At 38.4% G+C, this 15881-nt stretch overlaps 1 protein-coding gene across 5 annotated transcripts in view; it reads right to left on the bottom strand.

Annotated features, from left to right (window-relative positions):
- VEPH1 (ventricular zone expressed PH domain containing 1) overlaps positions 1-15881 on the bottom strand; it is a 288546-nt gene that overhangs the window by 15379 nt on the left and 257286 nt on the right. For 4 of the 5 annotated variants that reach the window (XM_070374201.1, XM_070374213.1, XM_070374197.1 and 1 more), the window contains exon 13: positions 5223-5359. In XM_070374201.1, the coding sequence (XP_070230302.1) occupies positions 5223-5359 (137 nt within the window). Of the gene's footprint in view, positions 1-3173; positions 3419-5222; positions 5360-15881 lie in introns of those variants that run through there. The other variant, XM_070374221.1, reaches the window with a different exon arrangement.

Raw genomic sequence — 15881 nt, 5'->3', positions numbered from 1 at the left:
ATGTGACTTGAGACCTTTGTTATTTTGGGTGCTAAGGCCTTGAATAGTCATGAAAACAACTGAAGAAGTGAGCAGCTGGTTTTTTGTTGTAGTATCTTAAGCTAGAACAAAATAGCCAATTTATAGAAAAGTATTATATGTGGGACTGGGGAAAATGTTTGATTCATATTTCTTTGATGTAATGCCATTTTCTATTGATATTAACACTGTATTAATAGAGAAAAATGAAGCTGTACAATTTGGGGTACTATTAACTAAGAATTTGAGATAATTTTAGAGGCCTGAAATTGAATTTTTCTTTGTGTTACCTCTGAGAAAGAGGTGTTAATCGAATAAACAGGGCTCCAATGATTAAGTAGATTAAACTGTTTTTGAAACTTTCTCAATCTTTGAAAGCATTATTTGTCCACAAACATTAAGGGAAGGAATATTTAATGATGTTACGTTTTCTTTGCATTAAAGCAGGTACTTAAGAATCTAACACCAGAGTTGTCAGGCTGGGCTAGCATGAATTTTTTTTTTTTAAATCAGATACTTTTTAAAAGCAATTTCAAATCTTTAACATCCCTGAGTCCATTTTGTCTACTGGAGAATGTAGCTGTGGTTGAGAATCTTGCCAACCCTCCTTTCCCTACCTGCCCATTCATAATCACCCTTTTTTCACTTTGCAATGGAAAAACATCTTTTTCACTCATCCCAAACTTTCTATGGTGTATTGTCCACCTTGGAAAAATCTCAGGAGCATCAAACAAAAAGAGCAATTCAAAATATTGATGTCAGAAGAACAGAGCCCAGAAATAAACCCACACACCTCCGTCAATTAATCTTCAACAAAGGAGGCAAGAATATACAATGGGAAACAGATAGTCTCTTCAGCAAGTGGTGCTAGGAAAGTTGAACAGCTGCATGTAAATCAATGAAGTTAGAACACACCCTCTCACTATGCATAAAAATAAAATGGATTAAAGACTTGAACATAAGACATGACACCACAAAACTTCTACAAGAGATCATAGGCAAAGCATTCTTTGACATAAGTTGTACCAATATTTTCTTAGGTCAATCTCCCAAGGCAATAGAAATTAAAACAAAAATAAACAAATATGACCTAATTAAACTTACAAGCTTTTGCAAAGCAAATCATAAACAAAATGAGAAGACAAGTTACAGGATGGGAGAAAATATTTGCAAATGATGCAACTGACAAGGGCTTAATTTCCAAAATAGCTCATACAAGTCAACAACAACAAAACAAACAATCCAAGTGAAAAACGGACAAAAAACCTAAATAGACATTTCTCCAAAGAAGACATACAGATGGCCACTAGGCACATGAAAAGTTGCTTGACATTGCTAATTATTAAAAAACAGCAAATCAAAGCTACAATAAGGTACCATCTCACACCAGTTAGAATGGCCATCCTTAAAAAGTCTACAAATAAGAAAAGCTGGAGAGGGTGTGGAGTAAAGGGAGACCTCCTGCCCTGTAGGTGGGAATGTAATTTGGTGCAGCCACTGTGGAAAACAGTATGGATGCGCCTCAGAAAACAAAAAACAGAATTATCATATGACTCAGCAATCTCACTCTTGGGGGCAGAAACTATAACACAAAAACATACATGCACTCCTTTGTTCATAGCAGCACTATTCACAGTAGCCAAGATAGCCAAGGAAACAATGAAAATGCCCATCAACAGATGAATGGGTAAAGAAGATATGTTATATATGTACAATGGAATACTACTACTACTTCTACTACTAAGTTGCTTCAGTTGTGTCTGACCTTGTGCGACACCATAGATGGCAGCCCACCAGGCTCTCCCGTCCCTGGGATTCTCCAGGCAAGAACACTGGAGTGGGTTGCCATTTCCTTCTCCAATGCATGAAAGTGACAAGTGAAAGTGAAGGCACTCAGTCATGTCCGACTTTTAGCGACCCCATGGACTGCAGCCTACCAGGCTCCTCTGTCCATGGGATTTTCCAGGCAAGAGTACTGGAGTGGGTTGCCATTGCCTTCTCCAGAATGGAATACTACTCAGCCATAAAAAAGAACAAAATAATGCCATTTGCTGCAACATGGATGTAACTAGAGATTATCATACTAAGTGAAGTAAGTCTGAAATAGAAAGATATATACCATATGATACCACTTATATGTGTAATCTAATATCTACAAAACAGAAGCAGACTTATAGAGAACAGACCTATGGTTGCTAAAGGGGAGGGGTTAGAGGAGGGATGGAGTGGGAGGTTGGGATTAACAGATGTAAGCTATTATATGTAGAACAGATAAATAACAAGGTCCTACTGTATAGCACAGAGGACTATCTTTGATATCCTATGATAAAACATTGTAGAAAAAGAATATTTAAAAAGAAGGTGTATATATATATATGTATATAATAAATAAATGTGTAACTGAATCACTTTGAAATTAACACAACATTGTATATCAACTATACTTCAATTAAAAAAAACACTGATGTAAGGGAAGTGTCCTTCAACCAAGCATTAAAAAGCATTTAACTTTTAATGTTTAATAACTATTTATTACATTTAATATTATACTTATAGCTTTTCATAAGTAACATATTTTTGAAAGTTAATAAAAGATCTTAACACTTTGAGACTGATGGTCACAAGAAATTAAAATCACTAAATTTAAATATATATACATAGTTTTACTGCAGTCGAAAATGAAGGTGATCAGGATAAAAAGTTATAGGAATGGTAGAACAAAAATATTATTTCAAAGAAACAACCTGAACACATCAATTAAAGAAGAGCTAATTTGCATATTTTTTAAATAGATGGTGTTAGGTGTCAAATTGCAATGGTATTTTTTATTCTATTGGTTATATTTAAAGGAGAGATGTGATTTTTAAATTTTAAAGTGACAATATTTACAATTCAATAGAAAGTATGGTTTGTGCAACTGTTTAAACTTATGATAAAAGTATTTACATAAATTAAAATGCTACAAGGTGTTAGGCAGATTTTCAGAATTTTTTTAGGGGATATACAGAATAAAAAGTGAAGATATCTCTATAAGACAATAGCAATACTTTATTAGTTTAATTTGGTTTATAGTAAGTATCTGACAGCAATAAAATTATGTATTTTAAATTAGATTATAGTAGAAAATTGATACGTGTAGGAAGTGAACAAAAAAAAAAAAAAAAAGGGTTACCAGTGGACAGTAAATCAACTAAGATAGAAACAGATAAGAAATCAAAGGAAACCATTACCTAGCTGTTTGGTGGAGATGAAGATCTTAGAAGGCAAAAGTGAAAAAATAACACTATAAGCTTTTAGTTCTTACGTTAAAATGCACATTTTCCTCATTTACAAAAAAGGCCCTCTATGATGCGGTTGAAGCTGCAGCTGGATTGCTGACCACGGCAAGGTTACAGTGTCCCTAAGGATGAGAGGGGTTTTGGTGTGGTCTCTATGCTATATTATAGTATTTCCTAATATTTGAGCCAAATGGTCTGTCAGACTTCTGGAATGTCAAATCATTATCTCCTGATAAAGATGTCAAATAAGTTAGCCAATCGTAAAATAGCTTATTCTCTAAATTTTATTAAAGAGCTCTGAATCAAGAAGTATAAAGGTCAGTATTTGAGTTCAGGAAAAACACTCTTATGAACTAACTCTACTCTGTCCCAAGGGATCGGAAAAATCACTACATCTTAACTTCTATTCTGATTTCTTTAACAAAGATAGGAAGTTCAAATGGTCATTTTAAACACTTTAAAAATGCTTTAATGTGAACCTATGCTAAAAATAAAAGTTTCCTTACACCTCCAATAACTTTCCAAATTGAACACACCATTACATTTCTCATTCAAAAAGATCTTTAGCCACAGGAAAATCCATCTTTATATTTTATAAAACACACAGATGAAGAAAGTAACATGAGTTCAAAACAGGTGCCATCAAAATGTTCTTTTTCACTTAAAAAGTTAATGTGAAGCTTTATTAACTAAAAGAACACTAATCAGAATTCATCATAATACAGATACACCATATTTGATTTCTGCTGAGAAGTTCAAACAAATTTGGTAATGAGCATCCTAAAGATGCAGTGCATGTGCTCTTAGTGAAATGTAATTTTTTAGTAATTTAACACTCTCATCAATTAATCCAGACACACTTTGATTTGCTACTGACCCTGTATTTTATTTATTTATTTCTTTTGACCCTGTATTTTAGATGTACATGTGAAGCTTGATTGTGTTCTCATTTAAGAACATGCTTTGGTGTCACATTGCCTGAGTCTAACTCCAGTTTTACCTTTTCTCACCTTACGGGCTCTATCCTCAGACAAGCCCATCAGTCTCTTTGTGCCTCAGTTTGTCCATCTATAAAATGGCAATAACAATGGTGCTGATCTCAAAGAATTGTTCTGAAGATTGTGAGAGGTAATCCACTGTGGCACATGATAAGCACTGAGAAATTATTATTATTATATCTTAAAATAGCCAAGAAATACATCAAGATTTCATGCTCCCTGATCATGAGTGAGAAGAGTTTAATGATAAATGTGATTTGGAAAGAAAGGGATAACTTTGCATTATTGATTGCAATATAATATCATTTCACAAGTTTCTCACTGAAAATTCAGAATACAGATATTTACTGAGCATCCTACTTCAGATTGAAAATTATATTAAATGAATATTTATGAATTCTTTCAGAGTTCTGTTCTATCCATTAACTGAATATTAAATGAAAGATAGTAATATTTTCCCCCCAAAAAACTGAGTTTGGTTGACTACATAAAAAGTACTTAAAATAAATCAACCTTTTCTCCTTCTTCCCTGCCTACTATTCCCCTTCCTCAGGTCCCCACGTCCAAATATAGCCTTCAATCATAAAAGAAGTCAGAGTCAAAGCCACATATTTATGTAGGTGATCCACAAAGAAACAGAATGCACGATGTTCAAGTCAAGATTCCTGGGTAGGCCTTCTGTGGTTCATCTTCTAAAACTTAGGTTAACAAAAAAACCCTTCCATAATAAACTGAGAAGGACAGTGAACCAACTTATGTAGGAATGAACAGAACAGTCAAAAAGGCATGTATAATAAAAAGACACCGTAAAACTGTAAAATGGAGAAGGAAAAATTATTGGCCATTTTACTCCAGACAAAATGCCTATCAGGTTGGCAAAGATCAAGGCTTTAAAAACACAAGTGTAAAAGATGGCAGAGGGACTTACAGATTTTCCTTTTTGAAACAGAAGTTGATTTCCAGCCAGTGTAAAATAACGGGTTTTCCACCTTTTGATGAACTTCCATCTGACTTGTTTCTCTTTAAGTTTTCCTTCTATGAGGGGCTGGCCATCTTGATTTATAACTGTTAAAGGTAATAGAACAATCAAGCCATTTATTTTTCATTATTCATTTGGCAAGTGATCAAAAGTCAGAATTGTACAGTGAACCAAGTATAAAAGTATACTTGGAAAGTGGCTAAAAAATTATGAATTTGGTTAAGCTTTCCCCCTTTGTCCGTAAAAGAACGCACAGTTTAGATATGATAATGGTAAATGTTGAAAGCCCTCATTGAGATTTGCAAAAGGAATATAGTTCACGAAAAGAGCATTTGGTTAGCAGTTTTTTAAGGTTCATCCAGATACTCAGCATTGTTCTTCCTAACTCCTTTGTTTCATGGTATTTTGTTCACACAAACTTTTAGAAATATAGTTTTATAAACAATCACAAACCAAGTATATTTAGCTATTTGCCAGCAAAAGTCAATGTAGTGCAAATATGTGTTTTCATGAATCCTTAACAGCTGCAAAAACAAACTTACCCCACTCTTTTGAACATGATTTTTCCACTCTCTGGAACACACACTCTACCTCCACTCTTCACAGTTAAATCTTCACCTAGTTAAAAACTAATTATTTCATATTTCAACTCAAAACATTGCTTCCTCTGGGAGACTTCTCCCAAACCCAGACCCAACTGACTTTGTCTGCCATATATTCTCAGAGCATCTGGCATGTTTCTTTTCTCAGATATCATCATTCAAAGATGATTATTGGCATTTACCTGATTAATGTCTTTCTTTACCATTCAGCTGAAAGCTCAGTGAGGTCAGGGTCTTTGCTTTGTTCACTATTGTTACATCAGGCATATCTAGTATGAAGTGTGTAAATTTTTGTTGAATTAATGGATTCATTTCACACTGAAGTAGAGTACGTATGATAACACAGAACCATAGAGTTAGAAGATCGATTATGATGTCAGAAGTTTATATGTTAAACTGAATAATTTCATTTGTTTTACAAACTATGTAAGATTCACTCTTCCAATTCATGTAAAAGAATCTGATTTCTGAGGTGTATGACAATATTTATTTATTTACATTAATGTTTGATATTCATAGCACCTTGAAAGTAATGAAATTTGTTAATCACTGTTAAATTTGGACAGTAGCTCTTTGAACTTATGAACACAACCTGTCCTTCCCATCCATCATTTCTCTTTTCTAATGTAGGTTAAATAACTAGCTCAGATGGGGTATTTGTCCATCATGACAGCACTGTCAGGGTAAGAAATAATAAAATATATAGTTTTTATAAACAAATTCTATTAACCTGGCTTTTTTCCCTTCTTGTCTGATGACTAGTCAATTGGATCTTCCATTTTCAATCCCAAATTAAGGCTAGTAACAGAAACAATCAGAGAAGGCAATGGCACCCCACTCTAGCACTCTTGCCTGGAAAATCCCGTGGACAGAGGAGCCTGGTAGACTGCAGTCCATGGGGTCGCTAAGAGTCAGACAAGACTCAGCGACTTCACTTTCACTTTCATGCATTGGAGAAGGAAATGGCAACCCACTCCAGTGTTCTTGCCTGGAGAATCCCAGGGTTGGGGGAGCCTCGTGGGCTGCCGTCTATGGGGTCGCACAGAGTTGGACACGACTGAAGCGACTTAGCAGCAGCAGCAGCAACAGAAACAATATCTGAAATATATTGTTAGATAGTGGTAGTTTATAATGAAGAGAGTGAGTGACTTGGGGTTGGTGCAGATGCATGTAAGTGGTCAGGAAAGAGCTTGCACATTCGAGGTGGCATTTGATCTGAGGTTTCAATGATGAGAAATACCTCCCATTTTCTAGCGTGCCCCATGGTGGCTAGACTGGGCATAGAGGAGAGTATGCAAAGCACTTGCTCAAGAATCATCGACAATCAATGTTAACAAAGTGATCTGTGTTCTGCTAGCAATAATCTATTAAGAGCTTTCTTAAAGGGAGTATGCTCTTCGCAAATTTAAATTTTCCATAAACACAGTCCTTGCTTCCTTTATGCAGCAGGTAAAGCACTTGGGACACCGCATCTTCCCCAAGTGCTAGAGGTCTTGGGGAAGGTCTAGAGGTCCTAGAGGGCTGGGATTTAGGTAATATTTAAGCACATGGCTCCTTCTGAATCTGACACTGGGAATTAGCTACAAGAACTTCTCAATGTAGATCAAAATCTCAAGGCAGATGCAAATGCTTCACTTGAAGTGTATGTGACCAAAATAGTCGAAGGAACTGTTTGAGACATGAAGTGGCTGGGATAACATACCCACAGACCCACATGCCCACAATGATTGTGAGAGACTCCAGAGGAAATGAAAGGTTTACTGGAAAATGAAAGGATGAAGACTGATAGAGAAATGCTGCTGAGCAAAGAGGACTTCATTGTAGATTCTCACTTCCAGTGAAAGTGGATCCCAGGGAAAAGTCCATGGAAAAGATTTTAGGAAGGAAATTTCAGCAGCATTTTAAACTAGCTGCATGTTAGGACCTTAATTTAGGAATCAGAGTCAACTTCAGGTAATTCTTAAAAGTCAGGCTATTTGTACCTATAGGATTAATTTCAAAACAGTTTCAAAAGGCAAAAAAAGAGAAAAACTATTTCTGCCCCGCCCCCCCAGTGGCTATCCTAGGTTCTAAAAAAAAGTTTTTTAAAACAATTATGTCTGGCATAAGTGTATTACTGGCCATGCGTTCTTTTAATAGGTCTATTGCCCATTACACGTCCTGGTGAGCAATAATTCTCACATGATATTGCTGTCTCTTCATGGTCAAAATGAGGAACTAATTCTTTCTAAGGATGATCATATTCCACTTGAAAAATAACATGTCAAATGAGACTATGAGGAAATGATCATGTGCCTAAAACTATCTTGCTTGCATGTAGTGCATATAGGATATTGAAATATTTTCTCACGTGCCAATTAACACATTATTTCATTCAAAGCATCAGTTTGGCTAAGACATTCTCTACCAACCAGCAACTGTTCCTTTTTAAAATTATCAGTTGGTTAAAAATAATTCAGTTTATGGAATATTTATTTATGAAATAAACTGAAAATAATTCAGTTTATGAAATATTAAACTGAATTCTCTAGTGTAATTGGAACCCATTCCATGTTTATCAACTTAAAAATCTGAGAATGCTAATACAAATGGTTATATATTCATTGTATTCCTTTTGTGGACCAAGACTTGACAACATTTATGTTGATAAAAGATGAAATTTGAAAATGTTAGTCTTACTCAATGAGAAGTTGGTGAATCATATCAGGCACAGATACCTTAGAGCAATAAAGAATATTCCTCTATTGATCTATCAGCCATATCCAGTCATCTCACACATAATTTTGAGCACATGGAAGCTGTAAAGCACTGCGTTTGGATCTGAGGGGGTCATGAAGCCCAGCTCAGAGAGAGCTTGAGTTTATCATCTTGTGGTGAGATAAAGCATTTTACAAATTTGACAACTCAGTGTAGAGTTTGGGATATAGAAGCCAAGCATTACAGAACTCAAAGAAAGAAAATTCTACTTCTAGCTGGGAGAGAGTGACATGAGGGCTGGGTCCCTGCTGAAGAAGGGAGAGAGGAGCTTGTGGGAGGAGTGCAGAGAAGGACTGGGGTAACAGGAATGACATGTCAGGGGAAATGTATGAAAGTAAAGAACCTAAAGAAGCTGGAAGAATCAATGAACTCAAAAGCAAGTTTGTAAAGCAATCACTTTGGTCAAAGTCATGAGCTGAAGGTGGGGGCGGGGGGTGGGGGGGCGGTGCCTGTAGGCAATTGAAGATTTTTTTGGTGTAAGATCCAGGAAAGAGATTGGGTATCAGATAATCATAGGGGAGGTCATATTGGACTTTATTTGAAAGCTCTTCTGAATCCCCATTAGAAAAGATCTTGCTCTTCTTAAGGACTAATCAGGGGCCTAGAGCCTGTGAAGGTCCAGCCGGCACAGGCATGAAGCCTCCTGGTCACCAGATGGGATCAGCTGTGGATCAGGCATGGTCACAGCAGGAAACAGGGGCACCTCAAGCTGTTGTGACTGAAGGGACTTAATAAAGGGACTATTTACACAGATGTGGGCACGGTGTAGGAAAGGCACTGTAATGCTCTGGGGCCAGGAGCCAGGAGGAGGCTCAACACCCCTCTGGCTGAAGAGGAAGTTGAAGAGAACAGTTAGGGGCTGTATGCAAAGCACTGCCTGACTGTGGCTGTGGATGGAGGACACGGTCAACCTGCAGGGACCAAGCAGGGAGGGAGTCGGGAATAAATAAGCAGACCTCACTCTGCTCCCTCCCTCTGATCTCCTGCCAGAATGTAACTGAAAGCCAGAGGTAAGGAGACTGGAACCTCTGGAGAGGCACCTATTCTACACTGGGGGTAGGAAGCAGGAAAGCTGCCTGGAGTATATGTGTCTGAGCTGAATTCTGAAGGACAAATGGCAGTGATGAAGGTGAAGTGAAGAGGGATATTCTGAAAAAAGAAGAAGGAAAATAACCTGCAAAGGGCTGAGGCTGACAGAGTGGGCATGCAATGCATTCTAGAAACTATCACTTATTCTTAGTGATGGGAATCTGGTAGGATCGGCAAGCAAGAGATGAGGTGTGAGATTCAAGGAGAGACCAATCCTAAAAATCCCTGGACATCATGCAAAGTGAAAGCTAATGCTTTGTAATGAACATGATGAAAAATAAGAATTTCTGTAGTCATACAACTCAAGAGCACAAGAGTTTAGTAATTTAAGGTCTCCACCTTGCATTAAGGTTTATTGCAATTGTGACTATATCCTTGTGTGTGTGTGTGTGTGTGTATGCTCAGTTGTGTGTGACTCTTTGCAACTCCATGGACTGTAGCCTGCCAAGCTCCTCTGTCCATGGGATTTTTCAGCCAAGAATACTGGAGTGGGTTGCTATTTCCTACTCCAGGGGATCTTCCCAACTCAGAGATTGAACCATGTCTCTTGTGTCTGCTGCACTGGCAGGCACATTCTTTACCAACTGCTTCACCTGGTACAGACCTTAGCCAATTATAATTTAGTTAAACATAGTGTATTGGATGCCATGTTTTCTCCTTACTATAATAAATCATATAGGGCTGTACCAAAGATTTTCTTTGGTCTAGGCTGAGAGTTGATGGGGTAAGGGCAATGACTTTGGAATCAGATCTTAGCTGAAGTCCAGAAATTGAAACTTAATGGCTGACTGGTCTTGTGCAAGTTATTTAGCCTCACTGAGCTTCAGTTTCCTCTTCTCTGGAGACGTCATGCTTAACAACAGGGCCACCGAGCAGGTTGTTCACTGCCTAAGAGCACTCAGCTAAGGGGGGTGTAGGGGTTGAAAGTCAGCCAGAATTTTGCTATTTAAGTCATACACCCCCCCAAAGTGGACATCAACCACCATAAATAAAGGCACACAAAATGCTGTAAAAGTTAACAGTAGCCTTGCTTAACTAAGTCCTGCTATCTAATAAGATGTCAACAAATAGTAGTTATTATCATCATGATCATGGTCATCTTCTCTGACTGTAATGATGAACAGTTGGTTTTTATAAATACCATATCCTAATGGCCTGAGGATAAAACCTATCTCCTTCCCTCCAATTAAGGATGTAATGAACTTATACTATATTAAAGCATTAGGAATGGTGAGAGAATTCAGAGTAAGACAATAAACCCTTTTAAAGGTCAAGGACTGCAGGCTTTGAACTTGAGGTGTGACAAGCAATTCAAAAAGTCCCGAAAAGAGGTGAACTCTTCTGATTTTGAGTAACAGATCCATTTGTTCATCACAACGGCCATTTTCAAGCTAATCCGATAATGGATTGGGCTGCACTGGGAATCTTTTCCACATCATTAGTGGCTGCTCCCTTTTGTCCCAGGCTTCCTGCTTATTCTTATGGCAGTAGATGCTGACACCCTCACCGCCATTAACTATTATTCACATTGTACTGACTACTATCCACACCCAGAAGTTCCTTATACTGTGTGCTTCTGGCTCATGCAACTTTTGTCTTAAAAGTATTGCATTATGCACAAATAATTAAGATTGTCATAAATTTAATTTGTGATATTCGAATTCTTAGATATTTTTCCTGATTATTAAAGACAAATACCTTCAAAAGAAGGCATAATCTTGAAGAAATATGTAAATCTCAAATATTTAGTTTTAAAATAAGAACTGAGAAAAAGTATGTCTTTTTAAAAAAAAATTTCCCTTGAAATGACTGCTTCTGAGAATTACAACTCCTATACAGTCTGTGGGGAATTTCTTTCCATGTATTGAGAGTCTCAAGTTTACTCCAATTCCCTTTTATGGTTTTACTGATTTTCTTGTGTGTGTGCCAGGTCTAATAAACCCAACTCTGATTATAGAGGGTACACTTAAAAAGGGGTAGAAGCACTGAGTGAGGAGGCTCTAGGAGCCACATTCAGTAGACTGAGTGTCTGTGGTTTCTGAAATCACTAAGGATCGTTAACAAATGGCATATTTCATATGACTACCCAGGCAGTGTTTAGAGGCCCATATTTCCTTACCAGTAGTGAATAAACAAGGAGGCATAATCCAGCATTGATTTTGTAACATCCTACAAGATGTGTGGGGTCCAAAAAAAGATAGGCAAACTCAATTTGACAGCAGCCCTTTGAGAGCACTTTCACATGTGCCAAATGACTTCCTTTCTCAGTAATCTCATACCCATCAAAATGTAGCTTGCTTTCTAGGCCTCTCTATTAACTGCTGAAATATTGTTCTTAAAAAAAAGGCTTTTAGAACTACTATTTTATAAACTCGTAGAGCAGTGTTTCCCAACCTGTGTTCTGAGGAGCACCTATATCAGAATTACGTGCTGGCTTATTAAAATGCAAATTCCAAGGCACCACCCTGAACCTATTGTTTACATAATCTTAGGGTAGGGTGAGGGACCCTGCATTTTAACAGCATCCCCAGCTGATTCTAATATGGCTCAAGAACTTCTAAGAAATGATAGTAGCTTCCTGGTAGATGACAGGAATAGGCCACACAATATCCAAAATAGTAAAATGGCAAAACCAATAGTGGGAAAAAAATTGTTATGAACTTTCCATAAAATTAAAGAATAGGATGGCAGTATAAGATCATATGGTGAAGTAAGTCAGAAAGAGAAAAACAAATATCGTATACTAACACATGTATATGGAATCTAGCAATATGGCGCTGATGAACCTACTTGCAGGGCAGCAATGGAGACACAGAGAATAATAGACGTATGGACGTGGCTAGGGAGGAGGGGCAAGGAGAAGGTGGGACCTATGGAGAGAGCAACGTGGAAACATACATTCCCATATGCAAAATAGGTAGCCAATGGGAATTTGCTATATGACTCGGGGAACTCAAACTGGGGCTCTGTAACAACCTAGAGGGGTAGGATGGGAAGGGAGGGGGGAGGAATGTTCAAGTGGGAGGGGACATGGATAAACCTATGGCTGATTCATGTTGATGTTTGCTAGAAACCAACACAATACTGTAAAACAATTTTCCTTCAATTAAAAATAATAAACTTTTTTTTAAGTTAAAAAAAAGATCATATGGATGTCCTTGATTTAGGTTAATAGAGTTACAGGGAAAAAAAATGCTCAGAATCAATGTTTGTGGAATTTGGCTTATTTATTGTTCATCAGTGAAACAAAAATTCTAAGGCCACCTGCCAAGAGGGTAACCTGTTCAATAGTTCTGAGAAGTTAAGTATGGTCACCTTTGGGTCCCTTATGGGAACCTACCAAATAATACTGGCCCACACTTGCCCAGTAATGACTGATAGGGACCAATGGGAAAAGATCAGGTGTGGTAGGAATGAATGGAGAGAACTGCTCAATCTTATTCTTGAACATTGAATAAAAAAGGGTTCCATACACTCTTCCCATGCTGGTCCCATGCTGTCAACTCATTTCTATGATGTCATGGATGCGTGTTACTGATATCTGACTGTAGGATGTTAGATGGTTTTAAAGGTTGAGTGCTTTTCTGCACTGCCTGGACTTTGTAGAGCTGTGAGGAAAGCTGGGGGAAAATAGATGTGACATACTTGTTTTGGGGCTTCCCTGGTGGCTCAGGCAGTAAAGAATTTGCCTGCAATCCAGGAGACCTGGGTTTGATCTCTGGGTCAGGAAGATCCCCTGGAGAAGGGGATGGCTACCCACTCCAGTTTTCTTGCCCGGAGAACCCCATGGATAGAGCAGCCTGGCAGGCTACAGTCTATAGGGTCGCTCAGTTGGATATGATTGAGTGACTAACACTTTCACACCTGTATCAGCTCTGTGATAAGAAGAGTCATCTTGTTTGAGCTGTACAAGTTGCATGCATACATGCTCAGTTGCTTCAGTTGTATCTAATTCTGCGACCCCATGGACTGTAGCCCCACCAGGTTCCTCTGTCCATGGGGTTCTCTAGGCAAGAATACTGGAGTGGGTTGCCATTCCTTTCTCCAGGGAATCTTCCCAACTCAGGGGTCAAACCCGTGTCTCCTGTGTCTCTTGCACTGCAGGCAGATTCTTTACTGCTGAGCCACCAGGGAAGCCTGCCATAAGTTGCATATGTGTTAGCCATTGTCCCACCTGTATGCATGTACATTCTTGGTTGTTTAAGAGCATTCTAAGGAGTGTCTATACTGTTTTTGTAGAATTATTTAATAAAAACTCCATCTGTTGCGGTTGAACACTTGGCCTCAAACCTTTTGGCAATAAATAGTTTTACAGTGTCTGCATTGGAAGTTTTACCTGTAACATATCCACTATAACACTGTATCTGATATATATATACATACACACAGAATATCTCACTCTCTGTTAAATAAAATGATCTCTCATAGTACTTTTGGGAAGAACTTATTTAAGAAAATACTGCTTAAACAAAGAATATACTTGGCACAAAGATACACTGAAAATGCCATTATATGAATCCCTTTTTTCTCTTAAAATGAATTATTGTGAATTCATTAATTTGGCTTTTGTCACCACTTGCCTAAGAAAAATTTTACTAAAAATTTTCTATGAAGATACAAAATTGGTCATTTGCTTATTTGGCAAATATTTATTGACTATCTATAGCATAGGCTACCCACTCCAGTATTTTTGGGCTTCCCTTGGGGCTCATATGGTAAAGAATCTGCCTGCAATGCGGGAGACCTGGGTTGGATTCCCGGGTTGGGAAGATCCCCTGGAGAAAGGAAAGGCTACCCACTCCAGTATTGTGGCCTAGAGAATTCCATGGATAGCCCATGGGGTCACAGAGAGTTGGATATGACTGAGTGACTTTCACTTTCACTATTGTGTGCGAGGGGCTGAGGAGGGGGGCTCCCTCCATAGAACTTGTTTATTAGAGGAAACAGACACTAGTCAGACAATCAAGGCAAACATCAACCAAACAAACTAACAACGACAAAAAACAAGATGACAGGTATAACAAGTATTTTAAGGAGAGGTCTGAAATACTTTGAGGACCTTAGCATTAGTCAGGAGGTTACAGAAAGCTTCCCTAAGGCAGTGAATCTGAGTTGTAATGGGAAAGTTAATATCTACATTAACTAGGTGATGAGGGGAGAAAGGGTGATTCTAGCAGGAGAACAAGAGATCCAAAAGCCCAGGGCAGGAGGAAGTGTGGTAAGTATAGGAAACTGAAAGGAGGTCTTTCTGGCCAGAATGGCGAGGCAATGGGGACAAAATGAGGCTGGAGAGGCTAGGAGAGGGCATTGCATGTGAGGCTGTCGGGCGCTGGATGTGGAGTTTGGTTTTTAAGAGCTGTGGGAAGCCATTGTAAGGTTTTATACAGAGAATTGTGCCAGGATTTGGGCTTTGAAGAGGTCATTCTGGCCATAGTGTGGGAAGGGGGTTGGAAGGTCCAAGTAGTTCAGTCAGGAGGCTACTGCCATTATTTTAGGCAAGAGGTGATGGTAGTGCAATGAAGAGAGGTGGACAGAGTTAAAAGCACCTGAGAAGGGAAATCCAAATACTGGGTGACAGGCTGGATACGGGTGGGGAGAGGCAATTGGGTGTTTGGCTGATGCCTCAGAACGAGTGATATTATAATTACTCAAGTGGGGAATGCTGAAAGAAAGTCAGGTGGGTTTGTTTGTTTGTTTGTTTTAGGGGGAAGGGTGGGACATTTATGAGTTTTAATTTAAATGAACTGAGTTTGAGGTGTCTTTGAATTATCAAGCAGGAAGAGTCAAGCAGAGAAGGGCAGATACCCGTTTGAGAGTTTTGTCACAGAAGCAGTTACTAAAGCCACAGACCCGTGGAGACTGACTAGGGAGAGAGTTATGGTGATGGGAAAAAATGCGCACTGATAATGAATAGCTGGATAGAGGAAGGTGGGCCCAGAAAGAAGGTTGAGAAGGAGTGTCTAGAGTAGGAGGGTCACTGAAGGATGCTGTGTCACAGAAGGTATAGGGAGAAATGCTTGAGGAAGGAGGAACTGGCCAACGGAATTGAACACTGCTAAAGGTGAGTGACACAAGGACTGAAACATATCCAGTCCTGGAACCTGCATGACTTGAATGACCATAGAGATAATGGGCTGAGAGGCCAGATTAGAAAGGGTCG

Source organism: Bos mutus, chromosome 1 (assembly GCF_027580195.1).
Source record: "Bos mutus isolate GX-2022 chromosome 1, NWIPB_WYAK_1.1, whole genome shotgun sequence".
In the NCBI taxonomy this organism is placed as follows: domain Eukaryota; kingdom Metazoa; phylum Chordata; class Mammalia; order Artiodactyla; family Bovidae; genus Bos; species Bos mutus.
Note: the sequence above shows the minus strand (reverse complement) of the source record. Positions and strands in the feature narration are given on the sequence as shown.